Here is a 24,255-nt window from a genome sequence, read left to right on the forward strand (position 1 = left end):
TGTGTTTGAAACCTCATACTAACGTACTATTCACAGTAAGTCTGACATCAGAGTTAGTATGTACTGTGTTCACACTGCATAGTATGCGAATTTTTGTGTACGCGAGAAATGCCCGGATGTGTACTAAATCAGCAATCAGCAATTTCAGAGTATGCACTGTGAGCTTACTGCATATACTCAACTGCCCCACAATGCATTGTGTACAATGACGGACCTTATAAGCAATATTTAAGAATCATAATAATAATAGTGATAATAATAACTGGTTTTAATGAAAGAGACCTTTTTCTTTTTTCTTATTTTCCCCCAGTCTTAGCAGTTTACATCACGTTAATTTACTGGGAGCTAGCAATCTGACTGAAACTTGATGTGTGTTAATACTTCTGAGGGAAATCCAGAATTGATGTACATCTGGATAATGTACCGCAGACGCCTCTGTCGTCTCCCTGCTGTGAGTGACAGTGACTGAAATAAATATAGTAAAACATGCCAGTGTGTGTTTGCTACTAAGAGTAACTGCACGGCAGTACTGACATGACGGTTTTGCGCGTTGTAACCGTTCCCACCATGGAGAGTACCGAAGGAGAACTGGATGGGCGAAAACTCAAAGTGACAGCTACCTCTGAGCAGTATGGAGCAGCAGATGCAGCTCACTGTTTGTGATGAGCAGCTAACTGTCATATCGGCTGTCATTCACTGGGCCGGAGGTGCGCACAAACCTGATGGCACACATAAATGTATTTTTAAAAAATGTATTTTACTGGAACTGGCCCGCCCAGGCCCATTACTGGCTATGTGTCTGATATTAACGATTATTGCCATTTGCAATCATCCCGATGGTGGAAATTCACTATGACCCACTTACTGTGTTTTATCATGACGGGCGATAACCTTTGTTGGTTTAGTTGGTTCAGCTCCTCACATTATTAAATCTGACCCTGAATCTGCAGATCAAACGTCCAGATGAAGGACACACAGATAAATGTCGATCAATAACATTTTACTGATAATAATTTACAGTCTCCTGAAGTTCCCTGTGAGTTTCTGTCCCAGCAGCAGTCTGAGCCTCAGCTGTCTGCCTGGTAACAGGTGACGCTGCAGGTCATGTGATCATGTCCTCTGGTTTTTAGAGCAGCTCTCAGTCAGACTGTGTCAGTGTTGGTGAAGTGAACAGAGGAACATGGCTTCATCCTTTCTCAGCTTCTCCCTCCTCTTCATCGCTGTCTGCTCAGCAGGTAGGATCAATACTCTGATCAATACTCTGATCACTGATCAGTACTCTGATCAATACTCTGACCACTCATCAATACTCTGATCACTGATCAATACTCTGATCTATACTCTGATCACTGATCAATACTCTGATCAATACTCTGATCAATACTCTGATCACTGATCTATACTCTGATCATTGATCAATACTCTGATCAATACTCTGATCAATACTCTGATCACTGATCTATACTCTGATCAATACTCTGATCACTGATCAATACTCTGATCAGTACTCTGATCACTGATCAATTCTCTGATCTATACTCTGATCACTCATCAATACTCTGATCACTCTGTCGTCTGTTCCTCAGATGGATTTCTGAGCTACCAGGCCGTTCGTTGTGAGTTTAACTCCTCTGAGCTGAGCGGCATTGAGCTCATCAGCTCTTGGTATTTCAACAAACTGGAAATCATCAGGTTTGACAGCAGTGTGGGGAAGTATGTTGGATACACTGAGATTGGAGTGAAGAACGCAGAACGATGGAACAGTGGTCCAGAGCTGGCAACAGCGAGAGCTGAGAAGGAGAGATACTGCCTTAACCACGTTGAAGCTTTTTACCCAGCTGCTCTGTCTAAGTCAGGTGAGAGTTTGTGTGATGATCAGACTGATGGTAAAGACTCTTCCTCTCTGAATGAACTGACCTCTCTCTGTTTATAATCATGTTAGTTCTTTAACAGTCTAAATGAACAGAGTTTAAACAATGTTTACTCACAAACTCAGAACCAGATTTATTTGATCTTTACTCAGAAATATTACAGATCAATTTATTTTTACCCTGAGGATTAGTTTGATAGATTATTGTGTTTTTAATGATTCAACATGTTGTTCTAAACAAAGCTCTCTGCCACCACCTGCTGGTCAAACACCGTTACCTCATTATTATTATTGATGTTGTTAATTTATATATTACCACATTAACGAGGCCTTGGTTTTATATTTAAATCTATTTTATGACACGTTAGTGAATAAAACTGTTTCATTTAAAACCATGAACATTTCCGAACTTGTTCAGTTTATTCCACATCATGTTAGCACAGGGTTAGGGTTGGTTAGCTTCTGTACTGAAGCTTTGTGATGTTTCTGCTCAGTGAAAACTTCAAACATCTGAGGCTGTGGACTGTATTGTATTCATTTTAACCAGTCCTCCAGATAAACAGGTTTAAAATCCAAAACTGCCAACATGACAACTAAATACTTTAAAGGTCATTCACATTTCTTTACATGTGATTTATGAGAGATTTGAAATAACGTGTTACATTCATATTTACTGAAAACTGAAAACAGAAACTTCACTGATAAATAATTAAATCTCAAACATTAAATCTCACACTGGACATCTTCAGTGTCTCTCTGTGTCTTGGTTGAAGCTTGTCTCTAAATGTCCTGTCTAAAGTGTAAATTTAACAGAATACCTGTCTGTCTGCTCACCTATATATTTATAACAGATATAACAGAAACACACCAATCAGAGGACAGCACTGCTCTAGTTTCTGGACGAGGATCCTCTGTCTGCCTATTGATCTATGAAAAAGGTTTAAAACTAATATTTCATTTAATTTAAAAAGTGTCACTGCAGAAAATAAGATTTCCCTTTAATTAAATGTACGAAGTGCAATGCTCTTACAGCTCCTACAGGTGAAACAGGAGTTAACCTCTAATCTACATGTGATGAGGAGACTGGCAGTAATTTAATCACAGTGGTTATTATGGTGTTGGTACAGCGGAGGTGTGTACTGTTGTACCGTTTAACACAGATTGAAGCAGTCAGGGTTTGTCAACCTCGACTCTCCTTGATTAGGGTTAGCCCTAACCCTAACCCTTTAGTTAAATCAGAGGAGGTTAAACTCAGGATGAAGATGTAGATGGATGACAGTTGACGGACGAGGCCTGAAGTTCCAACTGAAGAGTTCCACACACACACACACACACACACACACACACACACACACAGTCTACACAGCAGATGTGCAGGATAATTACTCATCAGAGTCCACATTAAGTGTCTGTTTAATCAGTTTCCATATACTTAGATATCACTGCTATATTTGTGTCCTTTACACCTCAGCATTAACTAAGAACAGTTTGTGTTAGCCTGCAGCACCTAGCTAACCAACACTGTGTGGTTATCAGGCATCTCCAGCACAGTAAATTACTAATTACTGAGTAATATCACATTAACACCTTTATCCTCATCAACATTATATCGACTGGTTTTGGTAAGAGTTTAAGTTTCAGACGTGCTAAACGTAGCTAACACGCTAATGAAACACATTCAGCAGCTTTGTAACTCACCCAGTTTTTACCTTCAGCTTCCAAACAGGAAACAGCAGGTAAGTGAAAAAACAAAGATGGCATCAAACTAAGATGACCACCTCACTCTATTTAAAGGGACAGTAGCACAACATCAGTCTGAGGCTAAACTTAATGCTTTAGAAGTGATTCCTCTGTGCTGCCACCTTAGAATTTGATTTTTCATTGGATAAAACCAGAGTCAGGAGGCGAAACACATTGGTGCAACTTTATTATAAAAGTAGTGTGGAAATAACTTGGATAGTTAAAATACCCTGGTTACATGAGCATAAGAGAGAAGATCTATCAGGGTCTGTTAATCTCTGAGACGCTTCCTGCTGGAGACTCTGCCTCAATAATTATAATAATTATAATCATGTTTCTGTGTTCCAGTCAAACCCTCTGTGGTAATGAGCTCCACGACGCCCCCTGCTGGTAAACATCCTGCCATGTTGGTCTGCAGCGTCTACGACTTCTACCCCAAACAGATCAGAGTGAGCTGGACCAGAGACGGACAGGAAGTCACCTCTGATGTCACTTCCACTGAGGAGCTGGCAGATGCTGACTGGTACTACCAGGTCCACTCTCACCTGGAGTACACTCCCAGGTAGGTCCAGGTCCTGGTTCAGTTAGGTCCAGGTGGGTCCAGGTCCTGGTTCAGGTTTAGTTAGATCCATGTCCAGGTAGGTCCAGGATCAGGTCCAGGTCCAGGTTTAGTTAGGTCCAGGTGGGTCCAGGTCCTGGTTCAGGTCTGGTTAGGTCCAGTTGGGTCCAGTTAGGTTCAGTTGGGTCCAGTTTGGTCCAGTTGGATCCAGTTTGGTCCAGGTGGGTCCACTTGGGTCTAGTTGGATCCAGTTTGGTCCAGGTGAGTCCAGTTAGGTCCAGGTGGGTCCAGTTAGGTCCAGTTAGGTCCAGTTGAGTCCAGGTGGGTCCAGTTGGGTCCAGGTGGGTCAAGTTGGGTCCAGGTGGGTCCAGTTGAGTCCAGGTGGGTCCAGTTAGGTCCAGGTGGATCCAGGTGGGTCCAGTTAGGTCCAGGTTAGTCCAGTTGAGTCCAGGTGGGTCCAGTGAGATCATCAGTGTAACAGTTGTGTGTGGTTTTGTGTTGAAGGTCTGGAGAGAAGATCTCCTGTGTGGTGGAGCACGCCAGCCTGAAAGAACCTCTGGTTACTGACTGGGGTAAATACCTGTCTGTCTCTACACCTGTCTGTCTCTACACCTGTCTGTCTGTCTGTCTCTATACCTGTCTGTCTCTCTACCTGTCTGTCTGTCTCTATACCTGTCTGTCTGTCTCTACATCTGTCTGTCTCTCTACCTGTCTGTCTCTACACCTGTCTGTCTGTCTCTACACCTGTCTGTCTCTACACCTGTCTGTCTGCTCACCTGTCTGTCTCTCTACCTGTCTGTCCTCAGATCCGTCCATGCCTGAGTCAGAGAGGAACAAGATCGCCATCGGAGCCTCAGGACTGATCCTGGGTCTGATCTTATCTCTGGCTGGATTCATCTACTACAGGAGGAAGGCCCGAGGTCAGAGCAGGACCCCCAGTCTGAAACCAGTTTACACCCAGTCTGAAACCAGTTTACATCCAGTCTGAAACCAGTTTACACCCAGTCTGAAACCAGTTTACATCCAGTCTGAAACCAGTTAAAACCAGTTATAATGATGTTGTTTATATTTGTTGTTGTTAATCTTTCCTCTGACTGAAACTAGATCCTGAACAGTGGAGTTTTCTTAGACCAGTTTGAACTAGTTAAAATAATTCTGTCCCTGTTTTCTTCTCTTTACTCCAGGACGGATCCTGGTTCCCACTAACTGAGGGCAGGATCATAAACCTGGTCCTGGTCCTAGACCTGATCTGGGACCAGTTTGTCAGATAGAAGAAAAATCAGCTGCTGCTTCTCCTGCTTCCTGTTCAACAGACTCTCAGTGCTGCCACCTGCTGGACTGGCTGAACACCTGATCCTCAGCTGGTCTAAACCTGATCCAGGACTCTGATCCTCTGCTGGTCTAACCCTGATCCAGGACACACCAAATGTGTGAGACATTCAGGTTCAGTCAGAAACCATCATCAGGACTGTGGTGTTTCCTGTGACAGTCCTGGATCAGGTTTAATCTGGACTCAGGATCTGAGCTCTGCTTCACCTTCACCTCATGTTTCTTTAGTTGAATATTTTACAGAACCTAACTGAATCATTTTCTCTGCTTTAACATCATGTAATCACTGGGTTTAAATGTTTTTCACTGAGATTGATTTGTTTGTTTCTGCTGAAGATGAATATTTTAACAATAAACAGAAAATTCTGTGGAGTCATTGAAGAGTCAATATTAACTAGAGATTAACATATTTTATATTTTACAGATAAATGTTAAATAAGAGAACGAGGCAGCTGCTGCTGGAGAATTATGAAAAACTTTTATAAAATACAAGCTGTTTTACACTGAAAGCAGATTGGAATATTTTTTCTTCACTGTCAGATTTTTTTAGCATTTTGAAAAGAAAAGACTATTAAGACCCTCTCAAGACATAAGTTACAGAAATTAATCACATGAGCTTTAGTTTAAGTTTTTTTTATTTGTCTGTCTCCCCTTTGTCACATCACAGTTACTGAACACTGACAGATCAATGTGTGTCACACCTGGATCCTACACTGTGATGTCACCCATCAGGCTCCACCCCTCAGGTGACCTGTTGTAAAGTTCAGTTTAAAAAGTCAGAGTGAAGCTTCATCACCATATATGGGCGTAGAGGCTCTACAGGCCCATCACATCTGCTCAGTTCAGTCACCATGGTAACCAGAACACTTGATGACATCATCAGTCAATAAATGGATCAGCATGCAGCAGGGGGCTTCACAGGTTGTCATGGTTACTGAAAGGTCAGGGCTTAGACTGACCTCTGACCTGAGCAGAAACAAACCTCCTAGCCCCTCCCCCAGAGACTGAGAGAGGAGAGGCAGGGTTTAGACTGATGCTACACTTCACTAACTAAAGCTAGCTATGGTGAACAGGCTACCGATGCTAATTAGCCTAACAAACGCCTGATCCAGCTAACGGCTAATGAGCAGCTGATTGGTTCAGATTGTCGTCACAGATTTTGATCCCTGATAAAACTAAATGATATGTCAGTTCGGTAGAAATCAGTAGAAACTGAATTCAGATCAGTGCAGAGTGTCGATTCAAACATCTGCAGTTAATCTAAGTTTGTAAACAGCTGTGAACGGAGACTTTTATAAACAGATGAAAATATCAACAGGATTAAATTTGTGGAGGAAAAATAATCATTTTTAAAACTTAATGGATTCTTTACTACTAAGAAATGAACATCTGATTTTAGGGAAAAGTAGAGAATAGAAACATAATCTAAAGAGAAAACACTGCAATGTTTTTATAAATACAACAATGATTTACGAGAAAACTGATACTATACTATACTAACTCAGCTCTTTTCTCATTACTTTACTTTTTTTCATTAATATTTCAAAGAATTAAGTTTTGGGAGAAAATGTCAATAAATTAAGGTAAAATTGCTCAATCTCAAAAGTTGAAAGATGAAGAGAATTTAGTTTCTTACGTATTAATATATTAAGAGACATCACATCTTGAAAAAAAAGTCATAAATTGTTGGATTGAATTAAGCTGAATTTCTAAAATGAAAATAATCAGTCTAAACTCACTGTTCATCAGTTTGATCATGTTCTACTTTTTTTTAATTGATCAGTTAGTTTGGTCTCTGCCCACAGCTGGTCAGCTCTGCCTTCCTATTGGTCAAAAATCCTGATTGTCGTAAGTATTGATCAGTTATAGGAAGTTTTATTGCTCTCACAGTGACCACAGTTCACTTTGCTGGTTTCAATAAAGTTGGTTTTACTTGAATTCTCCCAACAAACATACGTTTATAAACTGTCACAGCTGATTCTCAATAAAGTTTGATTCAAATGTACGCTACGACTAAGTTTTTTCATTTAAGAAGCTCTGACTGTATTTAGAGCAGCTAGCAGAGCTAACAGGCTAACTGTAGCACTGACTGGAAGACATTTATGACATCATCACCACCTCCATCATCATCATCAATTTTTTTTCCCAGCATGCCTTTGGCATCCTCTCCCTCTGACGGGTGACCCTGAGATTCATGTTGCTGTGACAACCAACCCACAACAACGTTGTGATGCTATATATATATATATATATATATATATATATATATAGCATCACAACACACGGTTTATATATAAAACCGTGCGTTGTATATAACAATGTGTTATATATGATGTATCAGTGCTCGTTGGGCATGTGTCTGATGGTGTGGAAGATCCAGTCCATCTTGGTGCTCCAGCCTCCGTGATGAGCATCGTTCATCTGTTTGGTGAAATACTCCAACGCCTCCTGCTGGCTCTTCTCTGAGACACACAGATACAGACACAGATAGAGACAGGTAGACAGACACAGACAGACACACAGGTACAGATACAGACAGACACACAGGTACAGATACAGACAGACACAGACAGACAGGTGGACACACAGGTACAGACAGAAAATAAGAAAGAAGTCGAACATAAAAAGTAAAATGACGTCACTTTTTATTTACGAGTCATCATTTCTGTCTTAGCCTGTTTGTTGTCGTCCTTCCTGATTTTATTATTTCATCTTTGTTTTATTTTTGTCTTGAAACAAATGTCAAAAAGTATTAATTAATTAATATAATCTTGATGTAATGATTGTCTTCCTGTCTCTCTCTCTCTGTCTACCTGTCTGTCTTACCCAGGGCCAGCGTCTTCCTCAGGTAGGCGATGTCGTCAAAGCTCTGCAGCTCGGGCATGCCGCAGCCCAGCAGGAGGGAGAAGAGGTTGATGAAGAGGCTGGCGTGCTGACGGATGGCCAGGTAGGCTTTGTAACACATCTCCTGGAATCTGACGCACAGACAGACAGGTAAACTGAGAGAGAGACAGGCAGGGAGTGAGACAGCATCAGACAGGTGAGGTGCAGGTGAGACCTCTCGAACTCCTTGGTCTTGGTGGACTCCTGGACTCCTTTACTGATGACGATGAGGAAGTCCTGCGTCAGGACGAAGGGAACTCGCTCCCTCTTGTATCCAAACTTCTTCTTCTTGTGATCCAGGAAGTGACCGAAGTCGATGTGGAACAGCTGGAAGAGGAGGAGGAGTCAGGGTCTGGACAGGTTCAGGATCTGACTCATCTGGAGGACAGGTATCACACTCACCTGTCCGTTCTCCTTCACCATGATGTTGGAGTTGTGTCGATCTCCAATTCCCAGGATGAACGTGGCCACGCAGTAACCTGCACACGACCTGGTGAACAGGTCGATGGCCCGGTCGTACCTGAGAGACAGACAGGTGGGGAGACAGACAGGTGAACAGACAGGTGAACAGACAGACAGGTGTAGAGACAGACAGGTAAACAGACAGGTGAACAGACAGACAGGTGTAGAGACAGACAGGTAAACAGACAGGTGGGTAGACAGGTAAACAGACAGGTGTAGAGACAGACAGATGAACAGACAGGTGGGTAGACAGGTAAACAGACAGGTGTAGAGACAGACAGGTGAACAGACAGACAGGTGTAGAGACAGACAGGTAAACAGACAGGTGGGAAGACAGGTAAACAGACAGGTGTAGAGACAGACAGGTAAACAGGCAGGTGTAGAGACAGACATGTAAACAGGCAGGTGTAGAGACAGACAGGTAAACAGACAGGTAAACAGGCAGGTGTAGAGACAGACAGGTAAACAGACAGGTAAACAGGCAGGTGTAGAGACAGACATGTAAACAGACAGGTATAGAGACAGACAGGTAAACAGACAGGTAAACAGGCAGGTGTAGAGACAGACAGGTAAACAGGCAGGTGTAGAGACAGAGAGGTGAACAGACAGGTGTAGAGTCAGACAGGTGAACAGACAGACAGGTGTAGAGACAGACAGGTGAACAGACAGACAGGTGGGGAGACAGACAGGTAAACATACAAGTGAACAGACAGACAGGTGTAGAGACAGGTGTAGAGACAGACAGGTAAACACACAGGTGTAGAGACAGACAGGTGTAGAGACAGACAGGTGAACAGACAGGTGTAGAGACAGACAGGTAAACAGGCAAGTGTAGAGACAGACAGGTGAACAGACAGACAGGTATAGAGACAGACAGGTGAACAGACAGGTGTAGAGACAGACAGGTAAACAGGCAAGTGTAGAGACAGACAGGTGAACAGACAGACAGGTATAGAGACATACAGGTGAACAGACAGGTGTATAGACAGACAGGTACTGACGCCTCGCCGCGGTTCTTGTCTTTGATCCAGTGGTGCAGGGTGTTGGAGTTGAACTGCAGCGCCCCCTTCAGGCCTCCTTTACACTGGATCTGCATGATGGTGAAACTGTTCTTCACCACCTCGATCAGACCCACACAGTCTCCGATGGACAGGCAGCCGTACGGCAGCATGCTAACTCACACACACACACGTCAGGTTAGCCAGGTGAGCGATGATGTCACAGACACTGATGATGTCACAGGTTCTCACCGCAGGTCCAGGCCCTGGTTCTGCCAGATGTTCTCCATGATCTTAATGATCTGCAGAGTCAGCATGTCCTGACGCAGGTCTGCAGCACACAGAACACTATATTACCCACAATCCCCCAGCACCGCCCTGCTGTTAGCACCGTTAGCATTCTCCACTGAAACCAGAGTAGTCGTTAGCACCGAGCTAGCTACCGTCTCCGTTCTTGAAGATGATTTCGTTGTTGGTGAAGAGAAGTTCGGACATGATGTCAGGATTCTCCCAGTTCAACCACAGGGGGCGCTTCGCCGAGGACATGATCCGGCACTCCTCCAACCTGAGGACACAGACTCTACTTTACTCTACTGTACTCTACTGTATCACATGATCCGGCACTCCTCCAACCTGAGGACACACAGGTTACTTTACTGTACTCTACTGTACTCTGTTACATGATCCAGTACTCTGGTTAGTTAGTTAGTTAGTTAGTTAGTTAGTTAGTTAGTTACCTGAGGTTTCCCAGCTGGTGAACAGGGTTCAGTGGAGAGACGAATCCCTGCAGAGCCTCCATGTAATCTGGACGAGACATGTGTTCAACCAGGAACTTCATCTGAGTCTGACAACCAATCACAGCACAGCAACATTTCACCATCAGCCAATCAGTTCAGTTCACAGACACGTGATTTAAACAAAGACAGTTTGTGTTTTCATACTTTCTGTGTCTCGTCTTTCTTCTCTTGTTTCAGAGTGTCAGACAGATTCACCAGTTTATCCATGGCCTCCACCTGCACACACACACACACACACACACACACACACACACACAGAAAAAACACACACACACACACACGCACACACACACAGAGAAACACACACACACGCACACACACACACACACACACACACACACACACACACACACACACAGAAACACACACACACACGCACACAAATACACACACACACACAAGCACGCGCACACACACAAACACACAGAAACACACACACACACACACACACAGAGTTGTGTTACTGGCAGCAGCTTCAAACTGATTCACTCTGGGAAGGTCAAAGTGATTTGACCAATCAGAGCTCAGATACACACTGACCCTGTGCTCATCTGTCTGTTCAGGTGTCTCAGGGCTCACCTGTCTGTTCAGGTGTTTCAGTGTTCACCTGTTTGTTCAGGTGTCTCAGGGCTCACCTGTGTGTTCAGGTGTTTCAGGGCTCACCTGTCTGTTCAGGTGTTTCAGGTACATGCCACAGGCTCTGCAGAAAGCCTCCAGCAACAGACCGAAGCGTCGAGACACCGTCTTGTTGTGCATCTCTGACCTGTGGAAACAGTTTGTGTTTTCTTTAGGTGACGCAGGTGAATCAGACACTGCTCAGGTAAAAACAGAGTTGGAGGTCCTGAGGCCATGCTACTCACTTTAGATGCCAGAAGAAGAAGTGTCCGATCCTCTGATTGGTCAGAGCTTTCTTAATGAGGAAACGAGCCAGAGGATTGTCCAGGTACATCTCATACTTCAACACCTGCACGTTAAAGGAAATACAATAAAGACAGGTGGTCAGAATCAAACTGAATCATCAGGAGCAAACGTTTTCTTTACTTAGTCTGAGCGTCCATATACAGTCAGATCATAAACTTTACACACATTATAGAGAACAGAATCACAGGTGAGATCAGGTGAATCTTCATGCAGCCTGGAGATGTACAATTCCAGCTTCAGGTGTTTCCAAAGTTTAAATCATGTTTTGGTTTATTTCCTCAGGATCTCACAGGTGTTTTCTCACAGACCACTGATGTTAGGTTACTGTTCATTACATCTCACCTCAGATTCATGAATCGTACCTTTACTAACTGCAGTAAAGAGGTGACGGTGCAAACAGAGTATCTGATACACACAGGTGAGTGTTACCTGTACAAGCTGCAGCAGGTACTGCGACAGCTTGTCGTCCGTCAGACCCTGGACCAGGCAGCGCAGAGCGAACTCTCTGACCATTGGGTCAGGAAAGTTACAGTCCAACAACTCCAGAGCCGACTCCGGCTCCATCAGAGGCCAGTCCTTCAACAGACAGTACATCTGTGGGCGGGGGGGGCAGGTGATGAGTTAACGTGAGGTCTTTAAAGAATCCTGAAGGTGAGAATGTGTTTGATACCTGAGACACTTCATCTCTGGAGTTCCACTTAACGGACAGAAGCAGCTTAGGAAGAGACTCTGGGATGTTCACACAGTAATGTCTGCAAAGAGAGAGAGAGAGACAGGTGGACAGGGAGAGAGACAGGTAGACAGACAGGTGGACAGGGAGAGAGACAGGTAGACAGACAGGTGGACAGGGAGAGAGACAGGTAGACAGACAGGTGGAGAGAGATAATAAAACATAGCCAAAGTAGAAACAGGTGAAGACAGATACACACAGACAGGTAGAGAAAAGTAGAGACACAAGTGGAGACAGGTTATTAACATGGGTGTCTCCACTGTGTCTCCACTCTAAGCCCCGCCCCTCACCTGTGTCTCCACTTTAAGCCCCGCCCCTCACCTGTGTCTCCAGAGGAAGTCCTTTTCCTGCTCCGACAGCTCGTACAGAGGATCTCTGGAGCAGAGAGAACGAAGCTGCTCAGCATCTCCTGCTGAAACACTGCTGTCACAGGCCAGACGACTGCTCTGAGAGAGAGACAGGAGGAGAGGGAGACAGGTGGGGGGGGAGACAGGAGGGAGGAAGAGAGACAGGAGGAGGCGGAGAAAAAGTTACCAGTCAATGACAGTAGTTGTGTGTGTGTGTGTGTGTATATATATATATATATATATATATATATATATATATATATATATATATATAGTACCAGTCCATGGCAGTAGTTGTATATATATATATATTACCAGTCTATGGCAGTAGTTGTATATATAGTACCAGTCCATGGCAGTAGTTGTATATATAGTACCAGTCTATGGCAGTAGTTGAATATATATTACCTGTCTATGACAGTAGTTGTATATATATTACCAGTCTATGGCAGTAATTGTATATATATATTACCAGTCCATGGCAGTAGTTGTATATATATTAGCAGTCCATGGCAGTAGTTGTATATATAGTACCAGTCCATGGCAGTAGTTGTATATATATTACCAGTCCATGGCAGTAGTTGTATATATATTAGCAGTCCATGGCAGTAGTTGTATATATAGTACCAGTCTATGGCAGTAGTTGTATATATATTACCAGTCCATGGCAGTAGTTGTAGCCCAGCTCTCTGCTGATGGTCCAGTTGGCGTGTTCTTCTATCTGCTGCTCGTCAGGAAACACGACGGTCTGATTAAACCAGGAGAACTCCAGCTCCACACAGGGAGTCTCCTGCAGAGGAAGAGACCATCGATCAGGTATTGATCAGAATCAATCACATGTCTTCATTCTGATAGACGGAGAGACAGACAGGTGGTTACAGGTGTTGTGTACCTTGTTGGGATTGGAACCAGCGACTCCGATGGGATTGAGGAGGTCCTCGAGTCCATGAGGGACGGGCCAGAGACTGAGAGCCACTTTACCAGAAACCAGGATGTCCTGATAATCAAAGAGGTTCACGTTCCCCCAGGCCAGAGGACAGTGCTCCTGACAGGGAGACAGGTGAGAGGGAGAGACAGGTGAGAGGGAGACAGGTGCGAGAGAGACAGGTGAGGGGGAGACAGGTTACAGGGAGAGACAGGTGAGAGGGAGACAGGTGAGGGGGAGACAGGGAAACAGGTGAGGGGGAGACAGGTGAGAGGGATATAGATGAGAGAAAGACAGGTGACAGGGAGACAGGTGAGGGGGACATGGATGAGAGAAAGACAGGTGAGGGGAAGACAGACATTCTTTATTAGTTCATGTCTTCTTGTCTCCTTCCTTTCCTACCTCCTTGGCTCCTTTCCTTCCCTTCACAGAGCAGATAGACAGGCAGAGTCTGGCTGAGCGAGGGAGGTCAGACAGGTAGATGTCGTAGGTCAGCCACTCGTTCCACCTGCAGACAGACAGACAGGTAGGGCAGGTGAGACAGGTGCCTGTCAGAGAGACAGACAGGTGTCTCAGAGAGACAGACAGGTACCTGGGGTTGGAGCAGGGGACTCTCTGAGTGTTGACGTTGTCACAGAGCGGCTCTCCACCGTGATAGATACCTGTCCTCACATAGATCTACACACACACACACACACACACACATTAAACACACACACACACACACATTAAACACACACACACATTAAACACATACACACACACACATTAAACACACACACACATTAAACACACATACACAGGTGTACCAGGTTAACACACCTTAATTGTGAGACTCAGACATGTGAACAGAACCTGGACTGGACAGGTGAACTAATACAGGCTGATGAAGACCAGGTCCAGAACTAGGACCGGGATCAGGACCAGAACCAGAACCAGACCTTGTCGATGTCCCTGATGTTGACGTTGACGTAGGTGGCGCAGAGCAGTCGGACCCTGAGCAGAGTGTTGAAGGCCCAGAGGGAGCGAGGAGGAGAACCATCACCTCCTCCTGGACAGGGAGATGGCTGAGGAGTCCGCCGACTGAAACACACACAGAACACACCTGGACCTGCTGACACAACACCTGGACCAGCTCCTGATTGGCTGAGAGGTGAGTCAGAGGCTGTGATTGGCTGTGAGATGAGTCAGAGGCTGTGATTGGCTGTGAGGTGAGTCAGAGGCTGTGATTGGCTGTGAGGTGAGTGTTGGAGGCTGTGATTGGTTGTGAGGTGAGTGTTGGAGGCTGTGATTGGTCGTACCTGTATGACGGAGTGACGAAGCCTGAGGCAGGAAGCTGAGAGTAGAGACTGTCTTTAGAGACGAGCATCAGGTGAGGGAGGCGACCCACGATGATACAGGAGCGGATATACTGCAGACAGACAGGTGGAGAGAGTGAGACAGGTGGAGAGAGACAGACAGGTGCAGAGAGTGAGACAGGTGGTGAGAGAGATACAGGTGCAGAGAGTGAAACATGTGTAGAGACAGACAGGTGTACAGAGCAGCTGTGTTTAGTGTTTCAGAGTGAAGCTGTTACCTTGTACTGACTGAGAGGATACTTCTCCAACAGGTACTCATCACAGCCACACACCTGAGGAGACAGACAGGTGAGTCAGACAGATGGGTAAACAAACAGACAGGTAGAAATACAAACAGGTAAAAAGACAAGTGAGTCAAACAGACAGGTGAGCAGACAGACAGGTAAACAGGCAGACAGACAGGTGAGCAGACTGTTACCGACCCGTCTTGCGGCTTCCGAACCGTAGTTGGGCAGCCTCAGGTATAACGCTAGCTCCCTTAGCTTAGCGTGGCTCGTTATGGTAACAGCATACAAAACAAAGTCTGGACCAGCTCTGCGGTGGAGAACCCGGCACCTTATTGAAACTCTGCAGCAGACTGTACACACACAGTTCCAACCCAACACGGCCAAGCCGCTCCAACATCTGGGTGACGTCCCATCCCAGGACTATGATGTCGTCCAAATACACTAAGCATGTCTCCCACTGCAGTCCGACTAGAACACGATCCATGAGCCGCTGGAATGTGGCAGGTGCATTGCAGAGTCCGAAAGGCATCACATTCCACTCAAAAAGCCCCTTTCAGGTGCAGAAAGCAGCGGCTTTGCGGGCTCTGGGGGTCATTTCCACCTGCCAGTATCCTAATGTGCTGAAGCACCTGGCTCCTGGATCCGGGGCAGGGGATAGGCGTCCTTAATGGTCCGTACATTCAGAGGCCGGTAATCCAAAGGCGTGGGTTGCGGTCCTTCTTCCGCACCATCACTAACCCTAACCCTAACCCATCATTGGTGCAGCCCAGCTGCTGTTGCTGACCTGAGCTATGCCCGCCTCCAGGCTCTGCTGCACCTGTTGGTCGGCAGCAGTCTGCTTGTCCCTGGCCATTCTGCAGGGTGGCTGTTTGACAGGTGGCCCAGGGGTAGTCAGAATGTCATGTTGCACAAGGCTGGTGCAGCCAAGGTCAGTGGGCTCCGTGGAGAACACATCGCTGTAGGACTGCAATAGGCTGGCCAGTCTACTGTGGTCAGGCTCGATCAAGTTTTTGCAGCTCTCCAAATACAAGTCCTGTAGGTGGGGGGGGGACAGGAGCAGAAGCCTGGCTGGCGCACCCAGGGACAGTCAAGACTTAGGGAGGCTGAGGCTCTGTCTCTCCCAAAACCTCTGCTGGCTGGAGCACTCCAGCCACAGCCCCCTTCTTCACAGTGACAGGAGCCGCACCAGGGTTAAAAACTCTAATGGGGATGTTGATGGACTGGGGCGTCCGCACAACGACCCGCGTCACCAGGACTCTGTGTCTCTCAACAAAACATTTGACGGGGCTTAACACCAGATCTCCATCGACAGCAGGTTTGCGGCATGTGGTACCAGGCACTATGTATTCACAGCCTGGCCTCAGCACTGTGCGGCGAGCCACCCTGACAAGGTGCACCTCTGGCTTGGAGTCAGCGTTGCAGCGGGGCACCTTCTCACCAAAGAGGGTTATCTCCCCCCGGCCATAGTCCAAACAGGCTCGGGCTTGCATCAGAAAAGGGTGCCCCAGGATGACCTCTGTGTCCCCAACAATGTCTGCCACAACAAAGTTCACATTGCAGACACGGCTCCCGATGTGCAGAGGAACATCGACTTCTCCTAAGACTGGTAAGTTATCGGGTCCAACGCCCTGCAGGGTTCTGGCGACGGACGGCTGTATGGGAGGTCTGGCTGGGGCAGGGATAGCACTGTAGTAGTGGAGGGGCAGTACTCCTGCGAGCACTGGAGTCCAGCAAAGCACGTCCCTCCAGGCCATGCATTGTCACCTGTACACACGACTCATTCTCCTGACCTTTAGTGCAGACGACCACTGTGCCAGGACTCTGTGTTGCTGTTGGTGCGGCGCTTTTGTTATGGGGCCTGGGAGAATGAGGGGAGGGGCAGTTCCGCTGAATATGTCCAAAACCTGAGCAATTGTGGCAGACGAGCTCCTTTTTGTTTGTCCATTATTTCCTTTGGGCTGCCACCGCTGGTGGGGCTTTGGCTCTCCCTCCACCTCTCTGTTCGTGCTTTCACGGACTGTGGCTGTTCTAGTTCTTCGTTCCACAGCACTGAATGTACCTGCTTGCATCAGCCGTGTAACAGTTTTTGCAGCCCTTTTTGTTGTCTCATATCTGTGAGCGATGTCATAGGCGCTAGCCAAGGTGCGGGGTTTCTCTTCTAAAAGCCTCTGCACCACCTCTGCATCGGTTAGGGCGTTAGTAAAAGTCTCCTCACTGATAGATCCTGCTCCCGCTCTGTACGGTCAGCATACACAATAGGAACTTTTTCATAGATGTCATCTCTCAGTGCATGCAGGGACTCACCCGGTCTCCTGACTCTTTGTTTCAGTTCGATGCCGATGGCTGCTGCATGCTCGGAGCACGGTCCATAGGCGGCCTCTATCTCATTCACGATTTGCTGGTAGCTCCAGCTGCTAGATCTGGGGTTCTTATGGACGATGGCCCCTGCTGCTCCAGTCAAACTGAACCTCAGCTGCATCGCCATCGTTCCCTCAGAACAGCGGTTAGCTCGTGCACAGCTTTCAAAGTGATAGAGGAAGTCTTTCCATGCACCAGACCCATCAAACTGACCTGGCTGTAATGTGGGAATCCTCTCCTGTCCATGAGAGTCATCGTCACGGCCGTCTGTAGCCCTGTTGTAGTGCACAGGACGTGATGAGCAGCCGGGTGGCGCAGAACTGTCTCGCCCCTGGTTATGCTGAAAGCAGCCACACAGCTTCATTTCTGCCTCCCACGGTGGTGACATATGACTTGGAAGGATGCAGTTGCAGCCCAAGGCCTGCACTTCACGTTCCTGTCCCATAAGCTGTGGTTTACACGGGGTAAATGGCGAAACTGTGCATGGTGGACACGACGTCTGAATCAGGGCAGCTGGGGTGCTGGTGTCACAGTGGTAACAGTTCATGTTCATGTGAGTGGCAGATTTAATCAGCCCGTCACTGACAGTGAAGACAGGGGCTGTTATTGTGTCATTTCTTGTGTAATGTGGTTGTGATGAGCCACTACAGAAAGTTGTGTTTCTGGTGGAAGCATAATCCAGTTTTGGTACAGTTACAAACTCACCACATACTGCTGCTTGCTGAGCTGGAGGTGCAGTAAAAGGATTGGTGGGCAGCGAAGGTGGTGGAGCCGCGTTCGGCTGCAACGGCGTCGTATCGGCCGCCATTTCGTGTGGGGCCCGCGTTAGCTCCATGCTGGTGATGAAAGGATTCGTGCTGCATCTGCTGCTGGCGCGTCTGCCGTCCCGTTGCTCGAAATCATATGTGTGGCATCAAAATGTCTCTGTTACATCTGTTATAAACGGGTTTGTGCTCACATTTGGGCCAGTCATCTCGGAGTACTTCATTTTCCAGCCGGCGCCGCGGCAGACTTATATTTCTCCTCGTGGAGTTAAACGTGCTTCTTTTCTCTCTTACTCAGAGTCTTTTCTGATCCCGGACGAGCCCCCAGTGTTACCGACCCGTCTCGCGGCTTCCGAACCGTAGTTGGGCAGCCTCAGGTATAACGCTAGCTCCCTTAGCTTAGCGTGGCTCGTTATGGTAACAGCAACAAAACAAAGTCCGGACCAGCTCTGCGGTGGAGAACCCGGCACTTTATTGAACTCTGCAGCAGGTTGTACACACACAGTTCCAACCCAACACGTTTGGTTTTACTTTCCTGATTGTAGCCGTGATAATTTACTCTGTGGCTGCGGCTGAATTCACACACACCTGTACGCCACGTACAGCTCCGGGGTTACACCTGGTGTGTTTACATGCCAGCACTTCCTCCTACGTCATGGACACACCCCCACATACACAGGCCCATACACACACACACACAACCTACATCCTACTTATCTAAAGGGGCAGGCTTGGCCTGCAACAAGACAGACAGGTGAGTCAGACAGACAGGTAAACAGACAGACAGACAGGTGAGTCAGACAGACAGGCAGTCAAACAGACAGACAGACAGGTAAACAGACAGATAGACAGGTGAGTCAGACAGACAGGCAGTCAAACAGACAGACAGACAGGTGAGCAGGCAGACAGGTAAACAGACAGGTGAGTAGAGAGACAGGTAAACAGACAGATAGACAGGTGAGTCAGACAGACAGGTAAACAGACAGACAGACAGGTGAGTCAGACAGACAGGTAAGCAGACAGATAGACAGGTGAGTCAGACAGACAGGTAAACAGACAGATAGACAGGTGAGTCAGACAGACAGGTAGTCAAACAGACAGACAGACAGGTGAGCAGAGAGAAAGGTGGACAGACAGGTAAACAGACAGACAGACAGGTGAGCAGGCAGACAGGTACCTTCAGGATGTACTGGCCCTGGTACTCCTGGACACAGAGGTGGAGCTGTTGAGGTGACAAGTGCATCGACCGGCTCTTCTTCCTGATCGACTCTGCGATCAGCTGCTCAGGTAAACTGTCGTGACTCACCTGTGCTCACAAACACACACACACACACACAATCAGCGTCCTGTTTGTTCAGGTTCATGACATGGAAACAGTTTGAGGTTCAGGTCAGGTTTTACCTTCAGAGTGTATTTCTGTTTGGAGTTAGACGGAGACACGATCACCCAGATGGTCACAATCAGCCTGCCTGCAGACAGACAGGTCAGAGAGACAGACAGGTCAGAGAGAGAGACAGGTCAGACAGAGAGAGAGAGAGAGAGAGAGAGACAGGTCAGAGAGAGAGACAGGTCAGACAGACAGGTCAGAGAGAGAGAGACAGGTCAGAGAGAGAGACAGGTCAGAGAGAGAGAGAGGTACAGGTAGACAGACAGGTACAGAGAGACAGACAGGTACAGAGAGACAGACAGACAGGTACAGAGAGAGAGACAGGTATAGAGACAGACAGGTACAGACAGACAGACAGACAGGTAGTCCAGGTTGACCTCCACAGGTTCTGGTTTTACTCGTGGGTTTAAAACTAAACAACCGACAGTGAACTCCTCTGGGTCCATGTGGTGTTCAGGGTCACTGGGCCCTGAGTCCATTATTATGGTTCTGGCTGTGGTTCTAACCTGAGTCCAGGTTGTGTCAGTCCCTCAGAGACTCATTAAACCACCACAGGATGTTAACAGGTCCAGTCTGGACCGTCCCGTCCTCGGACTATGAGGCCTCTGCAGGTAAACCTGGGTCAGTACCTTTGTCCAACTTGCAGTAGATGTGCTGGGGGAGCTGGGGGCTGGACTCCACGTTGGGGGGGTAAACGTAGAGCGCCTGGCTGTGGGCCCCTCCCCCCTCCCTCTCCTCCATGGCCTCTCTGCACACGCTCAGTATGGAGCGCCGGAAGTCCTGGATCTCCGGGTCCTTCATCATCTCGAACTCACAGACCGGCATCCCGATGGCAAATCCTGCACAGGGAGGGGTTAGTCTGAGTGTGGGAGAGGGAGGGGGGAGGAGGGGATGCTGGGAGATGGAGTTTGATGAGTGATGAGGTCGTCAGTGATGAGGTCATCAGTCATGAGGTCATCAGTCGTGAGGTCATGGGACAGTGGATGGAGAGACGATGATGACGGACTCTCAGGTTCAGACCTGGAGCTGGTTTTCCTCTTTGGACCAGTTGGGACCAGACAAACCCACCAAGACCCTGATCCAGTCTTAGAACCAGTCTGGACCCATACTGGGACCAAAGCAGTCGATCAGTCAGGGGTCAGTTTGTCCTTCTTCCTGAAGACAGAACCTGTTGATCTAAAATAAGGACTGATGATCAGGTCTAACCAGGTGAGTCCTGTTGATGATGGAAACCTGGTCTGATCCTGAACTGGGTCCTGTGTAGCCATGTCAGCCCTGTTTGAATTAAAGTACTTCTGATGTGTGTGGCTCTGGACCAGTTCTCTGTTAGAACCACATCAGTCCACTTTGGCTTGGATCAGGTCCTGATGACCCTCCTTTGGAACCAGTTTAATGTTTCTGTCCTGTATTGGAACCAGATTAGTCTCTGGCCCAGACAGGAACCAGTTTATCCGTCTTTGTTCCAGTTTGTTCAGGTGAGTTCAGTGACGTCAGTGTTTGAACGGCGTCTGACGAGGCGTTTGATGACAGGGTGTCTGATGATGATGATGATGATGATGATGATGATGGTGATGATGAGGTGACGGACCAATGACAGACTCTGATGACAGGTGATGACGTCCGGTCAGGTGAGTCTTACCTATCTCTCGGTTCAGGATCTTCTCCTCCCGGTTGCCCAGCGGCTCGATGACCTTCAGGATCGGGTGAAAGAGTCGGAGGTCGCACAGTCGCCTCGTCTCATCGTAAAACTCCTCCCTCTCCGCCTCCTGGGTCACGCCCACAAAGATGTAGCACGACTCCTCCTGGCCAATCAGAGAGCAGAGATTATACCACTGTTTAACCTGGAGGGGGCGGGGTCAAAGGTGAGACGTACCTGCAGCAGGTGTTGCAGCGGGTACTTCCTGGCCTCAGTGAAGAGCTGCTGCTTGATGCTGATGAGAGGAGTTTCCCTGAGACACTCGAGGCTCACCATCATCCCTGCAACACATCAGGACACCGTCAGAGACCAGACTGGACCGGGTAGGACCGGATCAGACTGGGCCGGAACAGACCAGACCTGAACAGACCGGATTGGACTGGACCGGATCAGACCGGACCAGACTGGACCTGACAAAAACAGAACTGACTCGTACCGTTGGGGAGGCAGCAGTCCACCAGGATGCGGGGGGGCATTAGATGGAGCCCCCACAGTTCCCCTGACGACGGTCTGGGCGCCATGGCAACCGCCAATGACAAGCTGTCTCAGCACTGGGCTACCTGGACAGGTGGACAGACAGGTGGACAGACAGGTGAAACACACTCTGACTTTACTGCGTTCACAGTGAAGGAACCAGTTTAGTTCTGTGGTCCTGGTGGACCCAGAACAGTCCTGTTGGACCCAGAACAGTCTGAGTCTGGTTTTGGAACCAGTTTATTTTGTTTTTCTGTAAAAAATGTTTTTACATTTTTCTTTGTTTAAATCTTTTCTCATTTCGTCGTTTTTGTTTTTCTTCAATGAATCTGTCAAACAAAGAAAGTGGAACACACACACACACAGGAAACACACACACACACACAGGAAACACTGTGTGTGTGTGTGTGTGTGTGTGTGTGTGTGTGTGTGTGTTTCCTTCAGACACTTCCTGTTGACCTGCTGAGTTAAAGGAACAGTTTCAACAAACTGAAAATAAAAAGATTGAAACCCTGTCAAACTGAAACAAACAAAATAAATAAAGTTATTTATTAATTAAATGTTAAAAATCTTCAGGTCAGAAAATCTGTGAATCATTTCAAATATGATATCATATATATAATTATATACATTTCTGATAAACTCTGATAATTCCAGAATAAACAGAGAATTAATTCATAGTATTTTTACATTACCGTTGTGGTGAATACAGGTGTAAACAGGTGTAAACAGGTGTGACACAACAAACTGAGTCTGTTTGATTTTATAAAAATATGGGATGGTTGCCATGGCAGCGGCAGTGGGAGCATCACAGACTCTTTGTTCCGCCGCTGTCACTCACCTGAGCTCGAGCCTGTCGGTCCAGCGGCGCGTGCCTTCGGTCATAGCGTCTGTCTGTCTGTCTGTCTCTGTCTCCGGTCATGTATGAGCCGGTGGATCCATCAGTCACCGTCCCTCCGGGGCACAAAGACCCGAATCAAACCGCCGCTGAAAACCAGAGACCTGTCTCTCTCTCTCTGCCTGTCTCTCTGTCCTCCTCTCTGTCTGTCTCTCTCTCTCTGACCGCCTGTCTGCCTGTCCTCCCGTCTCTCTGTCCCCCTGTCTCTGTCTGTCCGGTCGGTGTCGGTCCCTGTAGCGGGTCTGAGCAGCGGGAGAGAAGCCGCCGTTCACCGGGAGAAAGAACAATGTGGGGGGGGGGGCGCTCTGTCCTCCTCCTCTCTTAAAGGGCCAGCAGCCTCAGACAGAGAGAGGTGGAGACAGGAGGTCTCACTCTGTCACAGTTACAGAGAACCGACACCGTGAATCCAAGATGGCCGCTCCTCACATCAACAGATCAACAGTAGTGAACCCTCTGCTAATGTTGCTAATGTTGCTAATGATGCTAATGCTCTGTTTGTATCAGCTCAGTCTGATCAGTTTTAATAATGTTTCATGAACAGAGTCAGCAGGTCGTCCTGTTGCCATGGTTACCTCCACTGAGCTCTGTCAGCCAATCAGAGAGCAGCTTCATCTTAATCCTGTTGTTTTCAGATTCTCTTTGTTTACACCAGAGAGAGTGTGTGTGTGTGTGTGTGTGTGTGTGTGTGTGTGTGTGTGGAGGGGGCGGGGCTTGTTGGATTAAGGATTACAGTTTTCCCTCTCGTCTGTTTTTGTTTTCTCTCCATCTTCATCCTGATCATCTGAGGGGCTTTACCCAGCATGCACTGCTGCACCTCCCAGCTCACTGTCAGTCACATCAACAACAACACAAAACAACAACAACATGAGAAAAACAAACTGAGATTAAAGTAACAGTAACTGAAACAAAACAACTCTTCTTCTTCTCTGGATTAATTCTTCATGTTTCCTTCCTGCTGACATCACTTCCTGTTACAGAGACTGGAACAGTTCACTGTCATTAAAGGAACCACAGAGAACTGGTTTAAGTCCTGTTCATCAGATCCACTTCACGGTGAATCCTCCTCAGGGTTCTGGTCTCTGATCAGTTCTGTTCTATTGATTCCTTTAGGAAACATTATCAATACTCAATAAGTTATTTTTGATCAGGATCCTTTAGCTCTCACATTAACGTCTAGGACATCTTTCAGCTGTGTATCAGACCTGGTACTGGTCCATGTACTTTACTTCATTGTTATCAGACTCTGCAGGACGATCACTGACAGGAAACAGGAACAGGTCAGGTTAGCTCTAACCCTTAGAACAGAGTCCCACAGTGATGATGTGTTTCTGTCCAACCTGAAGCTTCAGCCTGGTTCCTCCACAGGAAATAAACTGTGAGCAGCTAAAGTTTCTGATCCTTCAGGTTCAGTTGATCAGATCATCTTCACAGATGAACACCACTGTTCTGATGTTTGAAGTAAAAAGCTAATGTTAGGCTATAAACCAACTACACCACGGTCACATGACGTCAACGTCTCCACCACTAAGCTT

General features: G+C 47.1%; 2 protein-coding genes across 4 annotated transcripts; one reads left to right on the forward strand and one right to left on the reverse strand.

Annotated features, from left to right (window-relative positions):
* Positions 1-1,100: 1,100 nt before the first annotated feature.
* LOC108892328 (H-2 class II histocompatibility antigen, E-S beta chain) lies at positions 1,101-5,870 on the forward strand. The gene is made up of 6 exons (XM_018689824.2): positions 1,101-1,235; positions 1,587-1,856; positions 3,959-4,172; positions 4,674-4,741; positions 4,976-5,089; positions 5,354-5,870. Exons 1-6 carry the CDS (start codon positions 1,181-1,183, stop codon positions 5,377-5,379), a joined length of 747 nt encoding a protein of 248 aa, XP_018545340.1. The 5' UTR covers positions 1,101-1,180; the 3' UTR covers positions 5,380-5,870.
* An 87-nt stretch (positions 5,871-5,957) lies between these two features.
* Positions 5,958-24,127, reverse strand: LOC108892325 (phosphatidylinositol 4,5-bisphosphate 3-kinase catalytic subunit alpha isoform). Of its 3 annotated transcripts, none has more exons than XM_018689819.2 (28): positions 22,667-24,127; positions 21,788-21,911; positions 21,529-21,632; positions 21,295-21,457; positions 20,285-20,494; positions 19,670-19,737; positions 19,446-19,574; positions 15,138-15,191; positions 14,863-14,972; positions 14,503-14,644; positions 14,154-14,239; positions 13,964-14,069; positions 13,529-13,681; positions 13,295-13,426; positions 12,611-12,735; positions 12,230-12,311; positions 11,989-12,153; positions 11,499-11,602; positions 11,302-11,401; positions 10,783-10,854; positions 10,579-10,685; positions 10,285-10,406; positions 10,094-10,172; positions 9,845-10,015; positions 8,784-8,901; positions 8,557-8,708; positions 8,325-8,473; positions 5,958-7,960 (listed from the first exon to the last, which is right to left on the reverse strand). In XM_018689819.2, exons 2-28 carry the CDS (start codon positions 21,870-21,872, stop codon positions 7,836-7,838), a joined length of 3,213 nt encoding a protein of 1,070 aa, XP_018545335.1. In that variant the 5' UTR covers positions 21,873-21,911; positions 22,667-24,127; the 3' UTR covers positions 5,958-7,835. The 3 variants fall into 3 exon arrangements, with proteins under 3 accessions (XP_018545335.1, XP_018545334.1, XP_018545336.1); XM_018689818.2 differs by having other exon boundaries at positions 14,503-14,707; XM_018689820.2 differs by lacking the exon at positions 20,285-20,494 and having other exon boundaries at positions 14,503-14,707.
* Between the last annotated feature and the right edge of the window lie 128 nt (positions 24,128-24,255).

This window comes from Lates calcarifer, unplaced genomic scaffold, assembly GCF_001640805.2.
Source record: "Lates calcarifer isolate ASB-BC8 unplaced genomic scaffold, TLL_Latcal_v3 _unitig_2180_quiver_825, whole genome shotgun sequence".
NCBI lineage: Eukaryota > Metazoa > Chordata > Actinopteri > Centropomidae > Lates > Lates calcarifer.

What these genes read in the sequence shown, in the direction of transcription:
- LOC108892328 (XM_018689824.2), top strand. Translation starts at nt 1,181, where the DNA reads ATGGCTTCATCCTTTCTCAGCTTCTCCCTCCTCTTCATCGCTGTCTGC. An exon ending in CACCTGGAGTACACTCCCAG is followed by an intron (nt 4,173 to 4,673) that starts GTAGGTCCAGGT and finishes TTTGTGTTGAAG; the next exon opens with GTCTGGAGAGAAGATCTCCT. An exon ending in CTACAGGAGGAAGGCCCGAG is followed by an intron (nt 5,090 to 5,353) that starts GTCAGAGCAGGA and finishes TCTTTACTCCAG; the next exon opens with GACGGATCCTGGTTCCCACT.
- LOC108892325 (XM_018689818.2), bottom strand. Translation starts at nt 21,872, where the DNA reads ATGGCGCCCAGACCGTCGTCAGGGGAACTGTGGGGGCTCCATCTAATG. An exon ending in ACATCAGGGACATCGACAAG is followed by an intron (nt 14,240 to 14,502) that starts GTCTGGTTCTGG and finishes GTGTGTGTGTAG; the next exon opens with ATCTATGTGAGGACAGGTAT. An exon ending in AACCAGGGCCTGGACCTGCG is followed by an intron (nt 10,016 to 10,093) that starts GTGAGAACCTGT and finishes TGTGTGAGTTAG; the next exon opens with CATGCTGCCGTACGGCTGCC.